General features: G+C 44.0%; 1 protein-coding gene across 3 annotated transcripts in view; it reads right to left on the minus strand.

Moving 5' to 3' along the window:
* atrn (attractin) overlaps nucleotides 1-25,744 on the minus strand; it is a 161,567-nt gene that overhangs the window by 65,742 nt on the left and 70,081 nt on the right. For all 3 annotated transcript variants that reach the window (XM_083998989.1, XM_083998990.1, XM_083998991.1), the window contains 6 exons: nucleotides 24,884-24,977; nucleotides 24,025-24,077; nucleotides 22,328-22,422; nucleotides 20,089-20,167; nucleotides 18,659-18,816; nucleotides 9,610-9,671 (listed from right to left, as the gene is read on the minus strand). In XM_083998989.1, coding sequence (XP_083855115.1) covers nucleotides 9,610-9,671; nucleotides 18,659-18,816; nucleotides 20,089-20,167; nucleotides 22,328-22,422; nucleotides 24,025-24,077; nucleotides 24,884-24,977 — 541 coding nt within the window. The remainder of the gene's footprint in view (nucleotides 1-9,609; nucleotides 9,672-18,658; nucleotides 18,817-20,088; nucleotides 20,168-22,327; nucleotides 22,423-24,024; nucleotides 24,078-24,883; nucleotides 24,978-25,744) is intronic.

The following is a 25,744-nucleotide window of genomic DNA, read 5'->3' on the forward strand; positions in this document are numbered from 1 at the left end:
GCTCGGAGATTGAACCGCTCACACGCAGGACTCCTGACCTCCACCCACACACACACACACACACACCTACACCGTTAGATCAGCCGCGAACTTCAACACTCGTCTTTACTGGATTGTTTCATTTGAGAAAAAAAAATGAGAAAAATTCACACGAAAAAGTAGATCAAGAGAAACACGGAGAGAGAAAACGTCCAAATCCCAGAGACTCTTTTTTTTTTCAAAAGATTTTACAGTGAGAAAAGAAAGTTAGAAAAGTCACATCAGAGAGGCTGTGATTTCTGTTTGATAAGTGACTGGAATACTTAAAAGCCACCATGTCTAGACTTAAGTTATTATGTAATTATAACACCTTTCAAGTTAGTCTGTTGGTAGAAAAAGAAAAAGAAACCCAATAACATGCATTGTGATACTGAATCACTAATACTGTCAATCTGCGTCGGCTGCACAGAGCAAACCTCTCTCTATATAAAAACACTTTATATTTTTGTGTCAACGTGTAACAATTCAACAATTCATATCACATCATATATGAGAGCTTTGTTTGGAAACTTCCTGCTCTGACAGCTGGATGAATGGATCAGGTCTCAGCTATAGTTTCTGCTCCGCGCCTCCGAGTCCTCTACACTCTGTCCTGCTGTCAATCACCCGTCTCCGTCGCCGCCGCCGGTGACGCTCATGCAGGTCGACGTCTATGTGCAAACAAAACTTGTGTTACAGAGGAACAGGGAGGCTGTGGACTCCATACGGCCCGGATCACAGTTGGGGTCGCTGTCAGATTCCGTTTAACCGACCGCACTGACGGATTTCTTTTCTGAATTCGAGCTCTGTGCTCCGTAATGAATCCGCTGACACCAAATACCACGGGGGAAATAATTGAGAATGATCTGTCGTTAGTAAACGGGTTGCAATTTAAATTGACATTTCGGAATTGATTGTATTGAGCCGAGTCGTGCACTGGTGCAGGCTGCAGACTGAGAGGCTTTAAAGAGAAAGACGCTGCATGTGTTTTGTGTGTGTGAAGGACAATCACGCTGCTCAGAGGACACACAGCACCACTGAGTGGCCAGCTGCCTCCTGCGTTTGAACAAAGAGTGTTTCTGAGTGTGTGTGTGTGTGTGTGTGTGTGTATGTGTGTGTGTGTGTGTCTGAGTGTGTACGTGTGTTTCCGCCCAACGTCCAGATCTGCAGATGTGTTTAAGAGGCTGAGCAGTGAGCTGATGATCACAACAACAGAATTATTGATGTTCTGTTGCAGGCCACTTCCAGTTGCCAAAATATGCATGAGTTGCCTCTTGCTTGTCCTCAGAGGCCTGGAGGGGAGGGGGCAAGAGGAGGGGAGGGGGGGCGCCCCCAAAAAATGATGCTGCATGGCTCAGTTGGCGTGTGCACATGAGGGCAGCTGTGCACCAGTATCTGGACCTGGGGGCGATCCAGCGTTTATTTACTTACTGGGTACCACAACCATGAGTGTGAAACGCCAGCGGCTCTGAACCGATAAATTCAGCCACTTATCTTCATTACGTGTAAACAGAGGACGCTGATTCCTCAAAAGCAAAAATAAAGAGAAGTGCAGCACTCAAATCAGCACAGGCAGGTTTGTACGCAAAGGATGAATGAAACATGATAAATATGGATGAAACAAATGAAACTTTCAATTGGTCGATATCTCACATCTTGGCCAAACAAAACCAGATTTGTGTTTTGGATGAACAGTGAGGCATGGCAAAGTGTCCTAGGGGAAAGATACTGAATCCTCGTATTGCTCCCAATGTAATATTGGTGTGTGAGAGTGTGTGTGTGTGTGCGGTAGAGAAGCACAGTATGAGCAAATGTTTATGTAAACAGATTTTAAACTTTTGACATTTCATCATCAGAGTTTAAAGGGATAGTTCAACATTTTTGGAAAATTGGCCCATTGCCATAGTCCCTATAGTCATAGCAGTAGGTTTGTTACCTTTACTTGTCGATGCAAGCTATTTTTAGAACGGCGGAGCAGAGCCGTGAGCTGCTCAGAGCTACAGTACGCTACGGAGGCTAATGGGATTTCTTGGTTTCCCTCATCAAACTCATCAAATACACAATCCAACAACTCCAAAACGCTCTGGTGGACAAGTTGTGACCTGCACATTCACCACGCTATGAGATAATAGACGGAGTTGTTTTCGAGGTAAATGCAGAGACTGCTTGCCAAAAAACTGCCCTCGACAGGAGCACACATCAGCGGTTTCTAAAACAACTCTGTCTGGTACCGTTCCGTTATTATCTCATAGCGTGGTGAATGTGCAGGTCACAACTTGTCCACCAGAGCGTTTTGGAGTTGTTGGATTGTGTATTTAATGAGTTTGATGAGGGAAACCAAGAAATCCCATTAGCCTCTGTAGCGTAGCTCTGAGCAGCTAGCAGCTCTGCTCCGCCATTCTAAAAACAGCTTGCACTTACAATTAAAGGTAACGAACCTACTCCTAAAACTATAGGGATTATGACAATGGGCCAATTTGCCAAAATGTTGAACTATCCCTTTAATGATCAAGAGCCTCTGATGACGTGGCCCTTTATTTCCCCTAAAAAATTACAATTTCTGCACCAGTAGCTGTGCTAAGGAGACAGAGCTGCTGCAACACCCCCAGAGCACAGAGCCAGTGGTGAAAAGCCGAGGTGCGGCTGACGCATCTTAAGCACTAGAGGTTAAAGACCCAGGGCAGGGGGGGGGGGGGGGGGGGGAGTAAAGAGTAAAGAGTGGGAGGCGTAGAGAGGATGAGAGTGACATACATGGCTGGGATGCTGACTCAAGAGACCTGAGAGCGACGACACTAATCACCCCTCCGCTTTAACGAGGTAAATGGTTCAGACCAAGGTCAGCGGGTGGAATAACATCGGCGCTCGCTCGCTCCCTGCTGCTGCTGCATGCTGATGGTGGAGTGGAGTCGCTCTAACAGGAGCCACTAGGAGCCGCCACGAGGTGCCAGCACACTCAAAATCACAACTGAACATAATGGGCAAAATAACGAGCTGCTGGCAGCGCTGATGTACATCTGAGTCAAACTCGTCTCGGTGGAGAGAATTTAAGTCTCTGTGATCCATCAAATCCCAGCAACACACACACACACACACACACACCCACCCACTCAGACTTGGCCCAGTGTGCGAGCCCCCTGCTGCTGCCCCATCTTTTAAACCTGTGTGCCTCATCCACATTACACCGGCCCTCTGCTCAAACAGCAGGCAACGCCGTATCAATCACAAATCAGTTTCTTTACACAACCGTGATAACGAGGCTGCAAAGTGAGGTGAATTAGGATTTTTTATTGATAATTACTCTAAAAGACGAGGACATGACAGGTCCGTGGTCGTTACAGGATGATGTGAAAGGACTGAGAGTTTTCCTGCGGTGGCCTAGATAAAGCTGCCGTCACTTTACAGTTTTCTTGCCGTCAACAAATCCTATAAAAGAAAAAAAAAAAAAAAGACCAAAACCAAGAGTGTGTGAGTCCATCTCTCAATGCTTACCTTACTTCTTAACCCTGTCTGTGGCTCTCAGACTCAAGCCTATTAGTTCTACTGAAGACACAAAGCTTTAAAAACCTGTCCTAAAGTAGGCCATTGTGGATTTTTTGCATAGCAGACTAAATGGTGCACTTTTTGTCGAGGGACTATTTTCTACAGTGGAGTAATACACATATGACGGTGTATGTACTGTAGGAGTGACTTAAAATTAACTTAAGCCGAGGCACGTTACATCTCCTGCAGCTACGGCTCATTAGGATAAGAGCAAAATACATCTGATGAGGTGTTCACACCCGGTCCAGCGAAGCCGCCACAGACCTGTCATCTCATGTTTTATAACCCAGAGTCTGTAACAAATGTGAAAATAAAACACTCAATTTGCTGATAACTGAACTGCAACACTTCTCTGGAAATAGTTTTCAACTGACAGGACCCGCGTTTTTAATCATAAATTACAAAAATTACAGGGTCTTACGCGGCTCTAGTGTTGTTGATTTTACAGGTTAAGACAAGTGTCGCTGGTTAATTACAGAGAAGAAAAGTAAAACATTTAAAACATTTGTTGAGCTGATGAAACGAGAATAAATGTTCTTTTACTGTTCATTTGCACCACAAAGGTCCTGTTGAAGTATTATGAAGATCATATGAAGACTATATTTAGTCTAGAAGTCAGTGAAACGTCACAGTAACTTCAGGTGAACTTTGAAACTACGTATGTTTTTGCATATCAAGAGGACCATGAGCGTCTTATGTAATCTCTAGGATCTGTGGGGAGGGGAAGACGATGGCAACGTGTGTGTGCTGTGTGAAGCTCTGAGTGATGGATAAAAAGGGTTTTCTGAGGTCCAACTGAACTTGACCTTTGATCCTTGACCTTGACCACCACAGTCTAATCAGAACTAAGTCCTTGAGTCCATGTGGACCACTGTGTAAAATCTGAAGGGATTTTCTCCAGGAGTTCTGGAGATGTTGCGTTCAAAAAAGCCAAAATCTTGTTATATGAGGCCTCAGAGACGCTGACCTTTGGCCTTCGACCACAATATAAATATTTGAGCCAAATTTGCAGAAATCCCCTTGTGGTGTCAACAGAGGTCACAGTGACCTTGGCCTTTGACCACCAAAATCTAATCAGTTCATCCTGGAATGAATGCTTCAAGGTGTTATTGAGATGCTGTGTCCATGAGAATGGGACAAACTTCTCCGTCTCCATTGTAGAGACACAATAAAATCACAAGTTCCTCTTTAAGAGTCTGAAGAACCAGACTGGAGCGTCTATGCACAACCGAAGACAACTGTGACACTTTAGGGTGCTCGACACACTCCCGGCGTCGGGGGTTTATGTCCCACTGGGACTCGTCCACTAAAAATATACAGTGAGCACTCAGGCAGGATGTGGAAGTGGAAGTGTCCACCAAAAAAGCACAAGTTATTTTAATAGGTGCTGTCGAGCAGCGCGGACGTGCTGCAGAGGTACAGTACATCTCTCAGAGGAAGCAGAATTTTCTGGGACATCGGGTTCAGCGCGGCGCCGACTGTTAGAGGGTTAAGTCGAGTGTTTTTTAAGGAGGGCCGACACGCGGTCAGTGATCTAGAACAATGGTTCAGAAACTGTTTTTCCTTCCGTTAACTTTGATGCATCCATCAAAAATAACAATGAAAAATAAATACTGGTCCCAGAGCCGAGCGGCAACATCAGAGCAGGTGAGGGAGGCTGAGTGTTTCCTAAAACACGCACACTGACAGTTTTATCACCGATTCTTCCTCTTGTTTTTTTCTATTGAATTTTAGTTATATCAAAACATAATGTCTGGTTTTTATCTCCACTGCTGCAAACTCACCACTGCACTCAAACATCTACATTTGGCTGAAGAGGACATCAAAGTGTTCTTATATAATTTAGTTTGAGTTAATCATATATTCAAGTACCATTAATGCTCCAAGACGTGCACAGATGTAGCCTCCGTAGGTTAAGTCCCACTCTCACATGCACCTTTTCTGAGCTCTTGCTGAACATATGCTTCATAAACAACATCAAATATTCAGAAACAAAATCCCTTTTCTCCTTTTTTTGAAGGAGCTCGTAACCAGAAAAGATGATACTTAAAGTCAGAATTTAAAAAATAGCCATAACTGAAGTAATATTTCCATGACAAATACATCCCAGCATGGGCGGTAAAATGAATAAAAAATAAAAAAAAGTTTTATTTTATATACTTTTCTGGCTTCTTCTTCCATCCAGCAGTTTGGACTTATGTAGCCAAGAAATTTGTCATTCAGGTCACTCTTACTTCAAAGGACGCTTGCTTCAGCAGCAGCCAAGTTTAAGATTAAAAACATGACAGCTGGAGAAAAAAAAGGGTCAAGAATACATTTTCAATGCATCTCCCCAAAAAAAAGAAGAAGAAAAAAAAAAAAAAGTTCGGGAAATTTCACATTCTCCAGGGCTTCTCCAGGCCTGAAAGAGAAAACATCTATTTGCTCCCGTCAGACGTTGAGCTGAGGTGTTCGATTTCAAAACGAGGAGAAAAGGTGTTAATTCACTTTTTAAAAAGCCTTGATTCAACATAACGAGTGGAAGGTGAGAGACTGCCGGACAGCTGGATGAGAATATGTGAATGCATCTGTTTCCCGTTAGCGCCGGCGTTTAATGCATCTAGGGGTTTTTGTGTGGCTGGAGAATTCATGTGGGGGGGGGGGGGGGTATCCGTGCTGGTGCTGCAGATAACGGGATGGCACCACCTTCATCTGTCCCCACGGGGAACGAGGCACCGAGAGAGAAAGAAAGAACCGAGAGCGAGAAAGAGCGAGATTAAGACAGAGGAAGTCGGAGTGAAGAAGAGCAAACAATTTTCACGTTAATTAGCATCTCTCTCCTCCCCCGCAACACAAACAATGCAGCAGCGCCCCAAAGAAGCAGAAGCAAACAGGGACAAGGCTGCGAGCTCGCTAACTTTAGGTCTCTACTCATCTGTGCTGAATCAGTGGCAGGCAGCAGCACACACATCAAAAAAGACTGAGCTGTGGGATTAAGAGCAAGGCAGAGGGAGTGGTGGGAGGCTGGGAGGAAAGAAAACAGGGGAAGGAAGGAGGGAGGAAGAGATGGGGTGGAACAAGGGAGACAGACAGAGGGAAGGGAGCAAGGGACAAGAAAAAGAGGAGGAAGAGGGAGCAATGGAGGGAGGAAAACACAACAGAGGGGGCGGAGAGCCGGAGATGAAAGGAGAATGATAGGAGGAGGAGAGCGTGGAGGGAGGGGAAGAGGGAGATGGAGGAGGAGGAGAGAGGGAACAAAAAGGGGAGGTGTAAAAAATGATGAGTGACGCTGGGACAGAAGAGGAGAGGAGTTGATGAAAAGGATGGAAAAAAGGATTTAAAAAAAAAGTTGGGGAAGATGATAAATAGGACAGAAAATAACAGAGGGAGCGACTGAGAAAGAAAAGAGAGAGAGAGACGGTCACTGCTGACATGGGAACAGTCGAATGCTGACGCGTGTGGATAAACATACCAGCGTCATGAGCCAGTTACTGCAGGGTCGGCATTTGTATGCAAAGGGGGGCGGAGGGGAGGGGTGGGGGGGTGTGAGAGCTCTTCTTGTATCCCCACTGCTTCTCATGCTGAACACCCTCCTGTATAAACCTGAGTGAAGGAGGTGATTTATTCCGTCGATGCTGAAACACACCGTTATTGAACAGCACTGTATTGGCAAAGGGCCGGTCACCAAACAATAAAAGAGAAGCCTTCAAATCAGCCCCATCAAATCTCTCCGCCCTTTTTTTTCGCCGGGGCTGCTGCCGGATCAATAAGAAGCAGCATGACTTGAAATAGCCGGCTATTTTTTTTTTTTTTTTCTCCTTTCCTCCAGGGGCGATGCGGGGAGCACACAAACATGACAAAGCCCCACAATCCTCTGGGTAGGAGACACAATCAGACGCAGGATACTCTGGAGAAATAAACACACAAACGCACCTGCAGTGGAGCAGAGCATGCATACAAACACGTGTGTGTGTGTGTTTGTGTGTTTGTGTGTTTGTATGTGTAGCCAATTTTCAGCCCAGCTCATTTTTAAATCTATAACACATCACAACGGTTCCTGAAGGAGCGAAACACGGGGCTCTGGGATTCACGGCAGCTCAGCAGATGCACGTGTGTGTTGAGCCCTGGCAGCAGAACCGGTGTCTCCGTCGTTACCGAGCCGCACGTTGCCCTGCCAACAATCCCCGACAAGTCCATTTTCAAAAATCCAAGGCAAAAGATCCACAGCTGATTCACACGCTGATCTATAAGATACTGTTAAGTGATGCACACCTCAACTTCCATCTCCACAGCCGTCACGTGGCATCATCGATTTAAATACTGAACTCCATGTAAACACCTCCCAGCTGCAGGGAGGCACAGACAAGAGCAGATACAGACACTTTATATGTGCTGCTTATATAAAGAAAGAGCTTCAAGGTTAGACAACAGAGTCAGAGTCAGTGTCAGAGAGGCTGCTGAGACTGGAGAACATCCACAAAGCCCAGATGTTACTGTTAATGCTTTCAAACTGTTCCTGCAGATGGCAGCTATTGAATGGTTGCATTTAAGAAAACACATTAAAATGGTGTTAAAGTTGCTCTCATGCACATTTTCATATCAACTTAGGATGCAACAACTCTGTGTCCGTCCCCTGTGGAGACAGAGTTATCATCTGATGCTGCTGTCCCTCTCTTTTTGCACTTTTCAGCTCCTTGTTTTGGTGACACCTCACTGCCTTCACTGGGTTGTGCACCTCCACCTGCAGCAGGTAAACCCTCCCAAAGCCACAACACACAGTGGACAGAGTCGGTGAGTAGCTGGTGAACATGGAGACACATTTAGCAGCTGATGTTTCCCTGAACAGAGCAAAGAGGAGGGGTAATACTGATTTAAATTAAAATCAGTGCTCTAACTGCCTTTTTTAAAGGGATAGTTCAACATTTCAGCACATTCGCCCATTGTGATAATCCCTATAGTCATAGGAGTTGGTTCATTACCTTTAAATATCAGTGCATGTTGTTTTGAGATCCACGGGGCAGAGATACGAGCTGCTTAGCAAACAAACGGTACATTGTCCCTTGTCCCTCAAAACTAATCAAATACACAATCCAACAACTCCAAAACACTCTTGTGGACAAGTTGTGACCTGCACATTCACCACGCTATGAAATAATCACATATAATTATGTAACATTATGAAGCAAATACTGGGAACTACTTGCGCTTTTGAAATCATTCCGCCCAGCAGCCGTGTCTGGAATGTAATTCCGGCTGCATTTGCCTCTAAAACAACTCCGTCTAATAATGTTACATGATTATCTCATAGCGTGGTGAATGTGCAGGTCACAACTTGTCCACCAGAGCGTTTTGGAGTTGTTGGATTGTGTATTTGATGAGTTTGATGAGGGACAGGGGACCTGTACCGTTCACCTCCATTGTGTTCACTGAGCAGCTCACGTCTCTGCCCCCCTGATCTCAAAACAACATGCACCGATAATTAAAGGTAATGAACCTACTACCATGACTATAGGGATTATGGCAATAGGAGAATTTGCCAAAATGTTGAACTATCCCTTTAAGTGTTTTGTTTTATTGGGAAATAACGACGGTCTCTACAGAAACTATGTAAACCAGGGTTATGTGCATGTCCTGCTTCGGCACAGTGAGGTTCATGATTGAAGTCTTGTCTATTCAGAGAAGTTGGATTCTTCAACTTTTGCTATTTTCTTTGTTTTCTCTGCACAGACACTATATATGCAAAGGAGTGTGTCTGTGCTGGTGTGTGCATGATGTGAGTAAATCAATGGGAGCTCCATGTGTGTGTGCATGTGCCTGTTTGCACCGAGAGCTAACCAGCAACCTATAGACCAGCGAGCTGCAGCGCTCGTTCATAGTAATGGCTGCTGGTGCACACAGGCAGAGCAGAGCAGCTGTGGTGATCCATCACTACGGCTCAACATTGCATCACACGTACGCGCGCAGCCGCACACACAGAGGTGCACAACTGCAGCCACTTCAACAATAACACATCTGTGGTGTGTGTGTGTGGGGTGAGTGCGCTGACAGGAGGGGAGGAAGAGAGCTGCTCACCTGAAGAATGTGACAAAGAACTGCACCAGGTCCATGAAGTTACTGTGCTGAGAGAAGGCGATCTGTTCCAACAGAAGAAAAAAAAAAGGACAACAGTCAGAGTCAGAAATGTGCTCTCGAGGGAGAAGTGAAAACAAGAGGTCAGCATTATACACGCAAACATGTGAGCTACAGACTGGACTTGACCTTGTAGATCTGACAAAGGGGGCAGGAAATGAGCAACAGATAATGCTGCATCCGCTCACAGACACACACACACTGTATGTTGCAAACTATCATACTTATACACCATTTATGTTTATGACACGCATGAAACCGACTCATATTTCCACTTTTTGTTTTGTTTTTTTATGGCTCCACTGGGAGGTTCCCAGTCTGTCTGCTTATCCGTGTGTCCGACATCACGACTGGCAACGCAGCATCACACCTGCTGCCCACAGAAGAACTCATCCCTGCACACGTGGGCAGAAAATAATATTCACTATGTAATCATCACAGGAGCAGTTGTATTAACATCCTGTCTTAATCACAGTTGCCAGTGGCAGCGTTGGACCCCCTTCCTCCCCTTCCTCCTCCTCCTCTCTATACTTACGCCTACATACCCCCCATCCAATCCCTACTAACCCTCCAAAAAATGCCCCTTTTTAAATGCTACATTTCTCCAACAGAATAACACTGCCTCCTCCTGGCGGTGGGCAGGTATTGCACCCGGAGGCAGAAGCTGAATTCCCCTCACACACTTCCCTCCGAGGTGACACCTCAGACCAGAACTCATCACTGCTCCTGCTTATTATTCCTCTGCAAAGCGGGGATTTGCATACAATTCCACGGGAAAAAAAGAAAAAAAGAAACAGGAGGCTGGATAAAAAGACAAAAGCCGGAAAAGCCAGCTGTGTGCATGTCAGATTAGTCTATGAATACTTAATACGTGATCAAGAATTACAATATATGCATGAGAAAGGAACACTTGATGGATCCTATAGTGTGTGTGAACCTACAGTGAACAATATGGGGGCCAAAGGCAGTGGCCTCTGTGGTGAGATGACAGGGGTGTGTGTGTGTACTGTATGTGTGTGTGTGTGTGTGTTTTGTCAACGGCCCGGGGTCTAATTTACTTGTGTAGTCAGCACCATCTGGCTCGCTAATGTGTTGCTGTTGATTACTGTTGAGCGCCGAATCCTCAGTGTGATAATTTTGCTCCAGACTGTTGAACACTGAAGAGAAGTTCAGGGTGCCAAATACGCCCAGAGAAAAAACTTTTCAAAAAATATGTCAGCTGTGGTTTAGTGTAGTGTAGTGTAGTGTAGTGGTCGGTGCTCAGCTGCCCGGGCGGCACGGCGCTAATGCTGCTGAGATCAGCTGTGTGATGTCACCCAGGGCGCAAAACAGTACGACATCTAATGACAGTGAGCCTCCAGAGGAAATTCACCTTAAAGGGATAGTTCTACATTTTGGCAAATTGGCCCATTGCCATAATCGCTATAGTCATAGCAGTAGGTTCGTTACCTTTATTTGTCAGTGTAGGCTATTTTTAGAACGGCAGAGCGGAGCGGCGAGCTGCTCAGAGCTACGCTACAGAGGCTAATGGAATTTCTTGGTTTCCCTCATCAAACACATCAAATACACAATCCAACAACTCCAAAAGAAATCCCATGAGCCTCCATAGCGTAGCTCTGAGCAGCTCACAGCTCTGCTCTGCCATTCTAAAAATAGCTTACACCGACAATTAAAGGTAACGAACCTACTGCTATGACTATAGCGATTATGGCAATGGGCCAATTTGCCAAAATGTTGAACTATCCCTTTAACTGCAACAAATCATTACTTCCATTTTCATTGATATGTTTAATCTTTAAAAGCTGATGGAAAAACTTGAGGTTCAGTCTTGTTAAGTCATTGCTTTGATACGCAAACAGCTAAATCTACGGTGGCCCTGAGGTGCAAACTCGCCAGAAATTCAACACATGAGCTGCAAGAACACACGTGTTTCCGGGGACATAAAAAAGTGACGGACCGGTCTGTGGTGCGCTTTCGTTCAAACCTTCTTGAGTTTAGAAGTTGTGCAGATGTTAACCATAAGGTGAGTTTGCACAGTAAGCTTAGCATTAGCCTTTAGCTGAGTCCCTGGAAGTTGCGGTGCATTGAGCTCTCTGGGCCACCGTACAGGTGTGTTGGAAAGCTTCACTTCACTTCCTGCTCAGCATCAAACTTTATTGATCATCTTGACATTTTGTGTCTCTTCAGAAGTAAAAAAGAAAAACTTCCTGCTGAGTCGGAGTGTGCAGGATATTCTTATACTGTATTTGATTCTTTTTCAAGCCTAAATTAAGTTTAAAGAAAAGTGCTAGGAAACAGTGGAGAAGAAGATCCACCGGTCCCTGTGGTCTAAGTTTCTGTTCTACGCTCTGTTCTTCTCTGATACTTTTTGACATTACAGCCAAACTCTCTCAAGCTGCGGCTCCACTCCTCTGATTCTGCTCTCTTCCTGTGCTTCCCCGGTGTAAACGGAGCCTTCATGTTTCCCCCCACAAAGCACTGCAGGAGCAATTTTTGTGAAATTGCTCTGAGTTTCTAAGGAGCAAGTCAGGTAGCGACTGGCAATTAAGAGAAAATTGTTTGGAGGGAACTTCCTTTCTTTTTTTCCCTTTTTTTTTTTACATCCTGCACTTATGAATGCACACGGGAGGTGAAAATGACGGGATTAAAGGGAAAGTAAACGTAACTTTGAGTGACAGGGTTTCTTTTAATGGGATAATTTTAAGGTTATTATAAGGATCATTTTCAGCCGGTGCACTGAAACCCTGGTGTGCTCTGTGACAGCCGCCCTGCAGAGCATCTACTGCTCAATTGTAATGACACAATAGGCCCCTTCAAGGACAAGCCCAACTTTCTAGGGGGTGGGGCAATGATGGCTGCCCCTGCGTCATGCCACCGCTGCATAACTCCATCTGAAAAATACATGCAGGCCAAGTGGCAGGGAAGATGTGCGATAACAGTTATTGTAGCGGCTAATCTCAAGTGTCAGCCGTGTGCGGTGCTTTGTCACCGAGAGTCAGGCTGACGGCGGAGCGGAGCGGAGGCCCGGGTGGCGCTCTCGTTACGTGCCCAGCAGAGGGTGACTCTTTCAGGGGCCCTGCCGAGGATCTCGCAGTGGGGGCCCCACGTCAGCCTGCCGCCGGGCATTAAGACGGGAAGTATTCTGCCTTTTAATGGCTTCTGACAGCCGCGTGTAGTACACTGGAGTTTTGAAGACAAGTGTCGTTATCAGCGCCGCTCAACAGGTTCCACCACGAAGCAGAGGACAGAGGGAAGCTGAATTTTAAATATGGTGGAGCTGAAATCTGCGTGTGAGCTGCTTACATGCATGTGGGTGGCTGTGCAGCTTCTCAGCCTGACAGTGCTGCATCACAGATCGTTATTCTTTAAACATATTTAAAGCTCAAAGCACCATCAAGATGCAAGTGAATGTTTTCTGTGGGTGCAATTATCTGTCATCCTAATGATACTTTTTAGTATTTTATGCATATTTTTTAAAAATATTTTTGCAATGTTGCATTTGTCCGTCCACCATTTTTGTCCGGATTGGGGATTAAACGAGGAAAGGATGGAGAAGAACTGACAATCACAGTCTCCTGACCAGGGCCGTTGTATAGGGGAGAAAGGTGATGATAACTCTAGGGGCCCAGCGCCCAGTGGGGCCCACAAAAAACCCCAGTAGTCTAATCTTTGTATGACTGATTTATTCTGCATAAGACCCTGACTAATACTCATACTGTAGTAATGCTGTATTAGCATCAAAACAAAGTAGGCTAAATAAAAAATGATAATACATACGTAGTCGAAAAAAAGACAAAAAACAAAGAAAAAAAAAAAGAAGATAAAGTTAGGGGGTAGGGGCCCACTTTAGTATTCTTTAAGGGGGCCAAGAATTCCTAGCAACGGCCCTGCTCCTGACTATTGGACGCTCATCACATTTGGTGCAGATATTTGTGTCTCCTTCAAAAGAAACTCTAGTACTAGAGTGGCTGTGAACTCTTCATCCAGTTTACATATCATTATTATAAATGCAAATCTGCTTGAATAGCTCATTAAATTTCCATAATCAATCATAATCGTTAACAGTGGAACAAAGCTGAATTCATTTTGTATTTATTAATACATAGATTTAAAAAAAAAATTGAATGTTATCACTTCCTAATTCCATCAGCTATACTTCTTCTTGCAGGTTCGCAGGCTATATTAACGATACAAAATGCTTTTTAACATTTCCTATATTAATTCTATATAAATATGCATCGTGTCATAGTCATTTTTTAATCCGTTGTCATGAAATTAAATTTGCTGTTTGAATAATAAGCAGCTGGGCGACTTTGTTCCCGCCACTGTTGCGAGCTGGCAGCACCTCAGCGTTCCTGCTTCCCGCCCCTCTCTCCCTGTGATCGGTATCAAGACGCAGCCATCAGGCAGCCATGCGTGGCCCAGATAAACACTACACCAGGCCTGATACACGGAGCGGCGCAGCCAGCTGATAGCTACAGCTGCTGCGGCTCCACAGCGGGGTATTAAATTGGAGGCTGTTTTAATCTCTACTATATCATGACATGTTCACGAAGGCACGGAACGGGAGATCACAGCTCTTTAATGTAATTAGTCTGGGATTTGCGTTTCATTACAAACATCATTAAATTCAGATCTATTCTTCATCAAGACAGAGGGAACGCGGGGGGAGAACTCCTTGCTGACTAATCTGAGCACAATTGATTTCGCTTTGATGAGCCGACCTGCTTGACTGTGATATAGCCGTCACAGAAACGACTTTGACCACTGGAAAATGATCTCGTTATGGGGGGAAAAAAAAAATCCAACAATTTTTAGAGGTTCTGCACATTTAATCTGATGGGAAACAGCTGGAGCTGCTCTGTTTTGGGAGGTTTAATCACAACAATAACAATAAGTGCTGCTGATTTAATGCAACATATTGGGCGGTGAATGCAACAAGTGGAGGGAATGCTAATGGGGAATAATGTGCATGCTGTTCTAATGCTACTTCCGACCATGTGAAAGCAAACAGAAGAAACCTGGAGGTGGTGTGTTGCAGGAGAGAGAAAGAGAAAGAGAGAGAGAGCTCTGTGTACAGTAGCTGAGAGAAAGAGAGGGAGAGAGAGAGAGGGCTTAGCTTGCACACAGCCCACTCTGAATGCAGCATGTGTTTCAACTTAACATTCCTCTTTGCCCTTGCTCTTTCTCTGCTGCTTATGAGCCGTTTTTCCACCGCTCCGATCTCTGCCTGCCAACACTGGAGGACCGACCGCCTACAACCACATACGCACTCACATCCCATCCCAATGCCACACTGCTGCTGTAGACCAGAGAAGAAGACTGGCAGAGTGAGTAAAAAAAAAAGAAGGAAGAGAAAATTGATAAAAAATATGATTCTGAGACGAGGAAAGAAAAACAAGTGGAAAATGTTACCTCGCTGACGAAGGTAAAGCTCCATGAGTGCGAGGAGGGAAAATGACACGCTAGCAGACCTGCATGCTTTAGTTTGAAGGACAGGGGTGATCTTCTACATGATGCACCCCCACCGCCCCCACCAGCAGCAGCAGCAGCAATGCAGAGGGTGAGCTGGACCAGAGGCAGCTGAGAAGGGGCAGACTCCCTCAACTCAGCTCAGTTCTGCTCTCCAGTGATCTCCTGAGGCTGGCTGGCAGCAGCTGGGCTCCTGGAGCTGAGAAAAAGTTAACAAACGCCTTCACGAGGCAGGATGTGGAAGATGGAGGCAGGAGTTTTACCCCCCTCCTTCCTCCTCCTCCTCCCTTTTGGAGGAGGAGGGCAGAAGGGAAGGAGCTTTTCACAGGGGCAACCAGTCAAATCACTTCCACAACTGATCAGGGGAGGCACAGGGGCGGGCAAAGGCTGCACATAGCCGGGGGCCCAGAGCCCAGAGCCCCTCGCGCTCCCAAACCGGCACCAGCCGATCCTGCCACTGCATTCATTCTCTGCATCAAAGTCAAGAGTTGATGCAGAGTTTATTCATCAAACTGCAAAAACATCCACAAACTAACTATGCATGTTCACGTACGATGAAAAACCTGCTCAAAAAGCAAAGTCACTGAACGGTTTTATTGACAGCGACATGTGTAAACATGCAGATACACATTTTCATGAGTTTTTTTTAAATTCTGCTGCACCACTAAAGCTCTGGTAGCAGCACGGCTTAGTCAGAGAAGACGTCAAGAAATCTGATGCTGAATTTATTTTCAGTCAGACCTGATCAAAAAGTGCTTTTTTTTCCAGGAGACTGGACCTGATACATGAACAAGTCCAGTAGTGGTCATATAGGAACATTATAGAGTGCGTTATATGCAAAAAAGAGAAACAGCATGTACAACATCCTCCTTGTTGTTAAGATCCTGGAACCAGTCAAGTGCTGGAAAACTGATTTTTCTAAACTGCATCTGCAGCTCTGACCCGGTGCTGCAGGTGGGTGTGAGCACAAAGTCTGAGAAATTCAAAGAGCTTTCGACTCAATTGCCATTTTTCCACAACTAATACCAAATAAAAATAATAATGATAAAGGACCAAACTAATAACCGTACTAAAAATTCTTGACCTTGTGCCTCAGTGTTTGCTGTAATACACCATCTAAGGCCAGGACACACTGGACATGTGTGATTTTCTTGTCTGTTCACATGTTAACGTGTTAGAAGAGACAAACTGCCGGCGTGAGACATGATGCTTCTGACTCACGTCTCGCCTGTTTTCCACTCGTGTCCCTGCAGAAATAGAGAGAACAGACCTGCTGATGGTCATATTCACATACCAACAACATCATCTGCCTCCACTGTAGTTTTCTATATCCAGGCTGAATCTGAATTTGACCCAGACATGGAAAAATATTAATATATTAATCCATTTTGGATATTTTCTGTCAAACGTAAATCAAAATTTGATCAATAATGAAGAGAAATCCAACAAACCAGTCACCTGCAGACTACAGCTGCAGCAGCAGAGACGCAACCAGTGGTCGAGGCCAGTCAGCCAATCAGAAACAAGTGTTTGCACGATGCACAAAATGATTTCACAACTACAATATGAACTTAAGCTGGATAAGAAATAGACATATACAGGCAGAACTATCAACACTTCCCACATATCACAGGACTTTTACTTTGAAGGGACTCGACACAGCGACTGTACCGACTGAAACGCGCTGACTAAAGCTGCAGCACACACACACTGCTGCTACACACTGACTCATTATGTGACAACAACAACAACGCTGCTGTGGGTTGTACAGCGGGAGCTCTGTGGAGGGACAGCGGCGGTTCACCGGGTGCAGCGGCGATTGTAGCCCGGCTGCGCAAAACACACACACACACACGCCTCAACACAACCAGGCGAGCGCAACACAGAGCCCTATTCACTACTACTGCAGAGGAGCCACATCAACATTTGGGAAACGCTTGTGCACACCAGGGTACAGGAAAAACTTTTTTTTTTTTGCTCGCCACTCACCACATTTTTACTGCTGACTGCCAACTTTTACATTTTGCCATTTTACAAGCCAACTTTTTCTTTTTCTTGTTTTTGGTTTGTAGAGTAGAAAAGTGGCTTTTGAATGAGACCAGTCACAGTGAAAATTGACCACAACTTTGATGCTGAATATGTGTGGAACTGGGGGTGTATGTGTAAGTTGCACACATACGTATGAGACGAGTCTGCACATTAAAAGCATATTAGGAGACCTGACAGTGCAGTTTTGTAGATGCTTTTATTCAGAGTGCATGAATACAAACATTTTCAGCACAAGTTGCACAAGCATGCAGACATGACGTCAACTCTGAGAAGCAGCAGCAGTGAATATTCAGGACGCTTGGGCCTGTTTCAGGTCTACGTGACTGTAATCTGTTTTTTATTGTGTATTATATTAAAGTCACGTTCACTATCAGCTTTCCCTCCCTAAGCCTCCATCGCTTCTCCTCTCCCGCAGTACAAACCCTCTTTCATAGATTTCAGGTGACCTTTCTGCCTCCTTCCTGTATTCAACAAACCCGTCAATAGAGACCAATTAATCGGTTTAATCTGCACCGTTTGGACGTTTTTACAAACAATCGTAATCAGCTGAACTATCGACCGATAGATGCTGACGACCGCGCACCCTCCTCCACTCACACAGTCACGCTACATCACCTCACTGCACCAGATCCTGTCCCTCATGTGCCGACTAACTGACACTGACTTTGTCACCGAACTGTCTGGACCGTCGACTCCTTATCTGCCATTTTTTATTTTTTTTAAGCAGTGTTAATCGACTGTCAGGTTTTTCCTCCTCCAAACAGTTGTTACTTTATCAGCCTTTAAAACTACAATCCTCCAATCGATCGACTTCCACCAGTTAATGATGCTGATCCCACGATGCCACAGCCAAGTGTGTTTATCGCTGTGGAATCCAAAGCATCACAAACACTACAGCTCATCATGCAGCCTCTTAGTAAAGCTTTACATAGGTTTGTTATAGATACTGAGCGGTCATGCAGTTATATTAGATGTGCCACTGACACCTACTGTGGTGCAGGATCACTTCAAGTTCATGTTACTTAAAGTGTCTTGTAAAGTCACTGCTTTGATACTCAAACAGCACAATCTACGGTGGCCCTGAGGTGCTCAAGGAAACACATGCAAACTCGCCAGAAATTCAACACATGAGCTGCAAAAACAGCTGTTTCCGGGGACATAGAAAAGTGGCGGACCAGGCTGATGTGCGCTTTAGTTCAAAGCTTCTTGAGTTTAGAAGTTGTGCAGATGTTTACCATAAGGTGAGTTTGTTTAGTTTAACATCACTACAACAGTATTGTAAGCTCATCATGCAGCCTCTTAGTAAAGCTTTACATAGGTTTGTTATACTGTAGATACTGAGTGGTCATGCAGTTATATTATATGTGCCACTAACACCTACTGTGGTGCAGGATCACTTCAAGTTCATGTTACTTTTTTTATTGGAGAACTTAAACCTGGACTTGTCTTGCTCAGCTGATTTGAAGCTTACTTGAATCTTAATGGGCCACGTAAAGTTGCTGACGTAGACAAAGAACGTAATGTTGGGGTTGTTGCGGAAATCAAAGTGTTCGTTGGAGAAGCTGTCTTTGAACTCCTTGATGTTGCTCCGGGAGACGATGGGGATCTCCTCGCCGGTCTGGGTTCCTGCTGGAGGACGCAGAGAGAGAAAGAGAGAGAGACACACACAGATGGAGGGATGGATGTGAAGAGGAAGGACAGAGAAGAGAAAAAGAAAAGAGGGACAATGATACAGAGATGGAAGAATGGGATGAGCGACAAAACACGAGGAGTTGGACAGAGGTGGAGGGACAGATAGATGGATGAAGTGAAGGAGATAAGACATTAAAAACCATCCAAACACTCAAAGATGAACATTAACAAACATCAGCTTCTAATTGTGTTTTTTTTTTTCATCCATATGAGATGAGCTGTGTTTATAATTACCTACTTTCCGGATACCAAAGATATTCTCCAGTAATTAAATTACATGAGGAGAATTAATGAGTTTCTGAGTTTTAGCTACAAAATCATTTTTTATATCATTTGTATTTATTTATTTAATTATAATTGTAAATGATCTGTTTAAAAGAATCTATAAAACATTAAATGTTACCAGGCTGCTACTGAAGTGTTCATTTACAACTATTTTTTTTTTATTGAAAGAATAATTAACAAATTGATAAAAAAAAAGAAGAGTGCAACGTTATCACTGTTTTTTTCTTGAAAGATATAGAATCAAGCAGAAAATGACATTTTGCTTAAAGGGATAGTTCATCCAAAATTCAAATTTCGGAGCTCACTTTTCTTTGTCCAAAAAGACACACCAAAAAACATCCAAATACCTCCATACTGCTCGTCTGTAATGTCCCTCTTGTATTGAAGCCCCAACATGAGAAATTGTTTCGAAAAAAATTAAATAAGTCTATATTTTAAGCTTGTTTGTAGCGGAAGCTCCCAGTGTCTCAGTTCACTGCTTTTCCTGTGTCTGTGCAAATCTCGCGCGATTTGCATTGACACCCAGTTCACGGCTCCGCAAATCACGCGAGATTCCGACAGAGCAACTCTGGGAGCTTCTGCTACAAACAAGCTTAAAATATAGACTTATTTAATTTTTTTTGGGTGTGTTTTTTTGGACGAAGAAAAGTGAGCTCCGTTCGCAACCGTCATATGGACATGCAGTGCTGCACGGAGCCCCGCTGTAACTCAGAGAAGCCACGGAGGACTCTGAAACTTCTCCCAGCCCTTAGTCGACATGAGGGTGAGTAGATAATGAGTGAAATTTGAATTTTGGGTGAACTATCCCTTTAATGAACTGTGAATATGTGACTGTCAGAGTTGGTGGCGATCAATAATCAGTAATCATCTATAATTGTTTCAATGCTGCTGCTGCTGATGCTGCTGGTGTTTGTTGAGACCTACCGGTGAAGCTCGTTGCCCAGGTGATGTTCAGGTTGAAGTTCTTGGAGGCGTTGATGAACATGTCCAGGTCCCGGTTCGGCTGAGGAGACAGAAAACATGCAGTCATCATCATCATCATCATTATAATAATCATCATCATAATCAATATAATCAGCGCTGATGTCATCGTCTTTTTCTAGTTCCCACTCTCCACAGCGGGGGGGGGGGGGGGGGGGGGCGGGCGTGCTGGGGGGAAAGCAGGTCAGCAGGCCGCGAGGCTGTACAGTAAATCCTGAGAAGACAGTTCTGCTCGCCTCCGGCTCCGCTTCACGTCGCAGCTGTACAAACACTTATTGTTTTGCAGACTCGGGCAAATTTGCAAAGCTAATGGATGGAAGCTGAATTAGCAAAACAAACATTTATACAGGAATCGTTGAAAGGAAACGCTGCGTTCGAGTACTGTAAGTACAGCTGTAAACTGATACCGGCTTTGATTTGGTTCAAACTGGTTCTAATTAAAACCTAATTTATGTTTGCAGGAGGATTGAAAGGAAGAGTTTCTTAATAATTGATTAGTCTCTCAAATAACCTTAGTGGAGATGAATGATGTGTACATACAGTATATTTAAAAATCGAAGATGAACAATGTATACAAAGTCATCTCCTGTGACTTAAAGCAGATATCAGTGGAATGTTTTTGTTAATATAAGTCCTAAATAGTCCTATTTTCCGTCAGCAATCACTTACATGAAGTATTTCAGCCTAAACACGAGTCTCTCCGTCACTCTGCTCTGCTGTAACCCGAGGAGAAAATTTTCCTTGTGGGATACAAGTGTTATCCAATGAGGAGAGAGAACGGCATGAAGGGCTGTGTGTGCAGCCAAGGGATGCGCGTGAATGTGGTGACGTAGCACGAGGACCAATTGATGCCTGACAAGGGCGGGGGCTGCTAACTCATGGTGCGTTCAAAGAAACTCGTACTTTGTGTTTTTCCTTCCTGTGAAGTCATACCAGTTCGATCTGGTACGAGTTCACGGGTCGGAAGTTACGAGTGGCCGTTATAGGGAACTTTCACAGACAACAGGATGGTAAAAACACGAGCTACGGGTTACCTGGAACGCTACCAAGTCGTAGTTGTGACTTGAAGCTGTAACTTACGGTTTCAAAAGCCTGCCTTGAACGCAGCATTAGCCGAAACGGCCGTGAAGCTGATATCTGCTTTAAGGAACATTTCTTTCTGCACACCTCCAGCTGACAAACCTGTCCTACTTTTGGTAAAAAGTTTTATCACCAGGAGTAAAATACCATCTGGGACATTTAATCAGATCCTTGTGTTCTGAGTTTCAGCTCCAGATGTTGCGGCCACGTGAACGGGACCGGACGAGCTTTTGTTTGCCGTGAAAAACATCTGTGTGATGATGAGTGCAGTTCACGCTACGACATCACACTTCACTGTGATGTTGCAGCGTGAACTGCACTCGTCTGGGCCGCGCTGACTTTTACTGAGGAAGCTGTCGAGCCAGAAAAACCTCTGTGTGATAAATATGGTTGATAATAAGTTCCCTTGGTAGTACCCGCACTTTTATTATCATTATTTATACCCCATTATTCAGACATTCTGCCCATGTTTATATTATTTACAGCAGGTTTTCACACCTTCTTCTGCTCGCTGCATATTTTTGCTCCTTTAAATAATGTTATACTTCTAATAATTTGGTTTTTACTCTGCTCAAGTCTTAATAAAGATACTTTAGAATGCAATAACACTGTTTAACGGTTTATTTCTCTTCTCTTAATGGAGCTACATAGTAAGTATTCACATTATTATGGTTGATGCTTATTTTCCTTGATCTCTTTACTTACTCATGAAGATTTTAAAACCCCTAAATGTCACTTCTAATTGTTTTAATGCTGACTATGTGTGTTCCTGTCCAGTGAAAATCATCTTCCTCTCACTGAAGTCATTACTTCAGGTTAAAACCAGCTTCTCTGTGGGTGCAGAAACTTTATTCTACCACTTCTTCAGTTTTAATAAAAGCCCTTTGCATCCAATTAATTACTGTGATTTTCCCAACTAATCTAATTAAGATACAAGTGGAGAAGTGAAGTGAAAAAGTGATTTACTGACAATAACAGAGGGAGGGAGGGGAGGGGGAGTAAAAAACAACATCATCATCATCACCACCATCACACAGTGTTTCATCCTAATACAACAGACAGCTGCTGCGGCGGTGAGGCGTTCACTGACAGAGAGACGTACCTCCTCAGGTGTGGCCACGAAGTTGATGGCGGTGTAGTAGCGGTCGTCCTCCTGCGACAGGCTGAAGGTGAACTGGTAGTCGATGAGCAGCGTGTCTGTTTGAAGCCATCAGGCCGCAGGGGTGGAGCGGATTACAAAGGGGAGAAGAGGAGAGAAAGAAAGAAAAAGCTCCATCAGTCAAGTTTGAAAGTCATACTGTAGAAGAGCTCGGGGCAGGAAATTGTCCAGATTCTACGAACGTTCTCTTTATATCTCAAAATTTTTATTGACTTTCTTTGAACGGCGTGAAGATTTTAGTGCGTGTTCTGTGATGAAGGCGGAGATAGAGGCTGAGTTATATTGCCAGTGTTAATCTCCACCTGTAGATCAGTGCACCACAACATCATACAGTATGTGTGAGAAACAAACAGGAAGTCAAGTCACACACACGTGCAGTAGAGGTGAAGTGGACCCCAATGCCTCTCCTCTCATGATGTGGAAACTTTTTTTTAAATCAATGTTTCATTCTCTTTCCCGTTGGTCTTTATTGACCTGCACGGGAAAACTCATCGACTTTGTCACTCCCCTGGTCACACTGGGCTCCACTTCTATCCCAACATGTTGTGATCCCTTCTTCTTTTCATGCTCGTTAAAAATCAATGTGCGAAAATAAGATCTGCTGCCGCCGGTTCAGAAAACCCAAAGAAATTCAGTTTACTTAAACGATAAAATGTATTTATTTTTTGGTTCACGCAACAACAAAAAAATTTTCTGATGATGTAAAACTAATAAAATGCAGAAAATCGTCACATTTCAGCTGCAGGAATAATTTAAGAACTTGTTGATTCATTTTCCAACACTGAAGCTGGTTCAGTTGTCACACAACCAAATCACAAACCCACACTGTTTGACACAAGTCGACTCCTTCAGTCTGTCTGTGTGGAACTGCCTCGTCTATGTTTTGTCTGTTTTTGACCTTTCATTGTCACTGTGAATGGATTTATGCAATCACATACTACCATTTGCAATAGATGTTTATATTATATTTGCACTGTACTTCTCACATCATTGCTGCTGGGTATGTATTTGTTTTTATTTCATTATTATTTTTGTATTTTTTATTGACACTGGGCTTGAGAAACTAAATTTCATTCCTACCATGTACCATGTGACGTAATGACAAATAAAGTCCTTGAATCCTTTCTTTTCTCCAAAAAAGAAACACGTATTGGATCTTTAAATAACAAGGAGCCACATCGTTATATCCTCTATAATAACGACTGACAGGAATAATAATGACATGAGTCTAATAATCAGCAGCGTGGACCTGAGGACTTTGAGCGTGTCCCTGGCAAAAATTGACTGTCATCACAGCAGGAAGCCAGAAAAACAGTCTCTTCAAAAGCTTCCCGTTCTCCTGCGACTCACTTTCATCTGCGATTCTTTCCACCTGCGAATGATTTCATTTTAAAAGAAGCCGTACTTTTTTCTTTTTTTTTCTTTCCTCTGGCTGTTATTTCTTTAAACATCAAAACTACCTGAGACCTACTTTGATTTAAGAGCCATGTTACCGTCTTGGCACTGACCCTAACAACCAAGAGGAGTCAGGCCTCTCTGTGCCGTCTTAGTGCGACTCCGCTCCTCACCCCTCCCACCCCACCCCACTTCACTCCCTCCCTCCCTCCCTCCCTGAAGCGGGTAATTGCAATTCCACTTACAGTAGCATGTTCCTTTGAGGGGGTTGCCTTGGTAACGATTCTCTACTTCACACCTGGAAAAAAAAGAGAAAGAGAAAGAGAGAGGGATGTGAGATATGGGACAAACAAAAAATGTGGGGAAGGGAGTGTTAAGAGAGAAAGAGAGAGGGAGGGATGAAAAGAGACAGAGAGGGTGAAGTGGGACAATTTAATTCCTGATGAAAACAAAGCAGGAGGAAACTAAACACGGTCGACGGTGACACGACTCTTGACCTTCAATCAGCAGGAGGAGCATCACAGAGAAAAACAGAGAAAAGAACAAGGACTGGTGGAGCTGATAACATCACGTACACACACAAACAGACACACACTCTGCCTACAAAGATATGTCAAGTCTTTTTATATATATAATGTTATTTTTAAGTTATTGTTGGGGGCATTTTTATGCTCTAATTGGATAAAGCGGCGAGAGCGAGCAGGAGTGGCTGTGACTGAGAAATCGTATTTTTCATTTTCTGTCTTTTTTATGATTTCTTATTCTTTCAAGGAGGTCAAACAGAGGCCGCGATTCAAAAGACAGTCTGTTGCTCCGAGTTGTTTTTCTTAGACTAGTTGGGGAAACTGACCTCATACTCTGTTATACTGATTAATGATCAAATCATCAAACACTCAGAGAAACTAACTGAACAAACCATATGATCGTTCCTGAGAGAAAATAAAACATAAAAACAATAAGAACTACTACTAAGATGTTAAAGTTAGAAGGTTTTTCTGAGTATGAAGAAAAAGCAAGAATAGAAAGATGTGGACAGAGGTGGACAGATGTGGACAGATGTGTGACAGGTGTGGACAGAGGGTCGGAGGAGTGTGTCAGACTCACAGGTGGCAGCGGTCTCCTTTGATGCCCTTGGTTGTGCAGAAACACTTGCCGTTGTTTGTGTTGCAGATGCTGGCGTGGCCGTTGCACTTGCAGGCTGAAATACAGACATCAAACATCACACAGGGAAATTGTAAATAAAAAAAATTAAAACAAAGTGTCTCAATGAAGCAAAAAACTATTCACATGTGATGACGGGAGGGATAGTGGATCTATTGCGTTACATGGAGGACGACGCGGCTGTTGTATGAACGACTACATAGCTCGGCTTCAAGCTGAAACTGTGAATTAAATACAGTTTACCCACTTCATTAACATCCCATCATGCAGCCAGATGTTCACAGGCTCCCCTCAATAAAAAAAAATGTGGGTTTAACAGCATCTGTCCAGCTTCTCTCCTCCTTCTTCACCTCCTGACCCGACTCTGCTGCTCAACTCAGAACCACAAATCTGATCAGTCAATAATCAATGTTTGGTTCTGGAGTCTTCCTGTCTGTCACACAGTCTCATTCTTGACAGGAAACAAAACTGCAGCCTCCATCGTTGACTTTAGCTTCAGGTGAACTTGACTTTAAAGGGATAGTAGCATTTTTTTAAAGTGGGGTTGTATGATCTACAAATAGCCCCTAAGTACTTTAATTGCAGTAGCAGACTCTCTGCACTCCTCCCGTTAGCAACGCCAGCCCATAGCCCTGCCCAGAGATTTACAACATACAGTGTTGTGAACAGACCCAAAGAAACGGCCTATTTTCGTGGCCTAAAAGAGGTTTAACCTGAAAAAAAAATACACAGTTCCATTGTTCGCTATAATATAATTTTTTCCAGCCAATGGACAACAATGGAACTGTGTATTTTTTTTTTCAG

This window comes from Trachurus trachurus (assembly GCF_905171665.1).
Source record: "Trachurus trachurus genome assembly, chromosome: 22".
Classification (NCBI taxonomy): domain Eukaryota; kingdom Metazoa; phylum Chordata; class Actinopteri; order Carangiformes; family Carangidae; genus Trachurus; species Trachurus trachurus.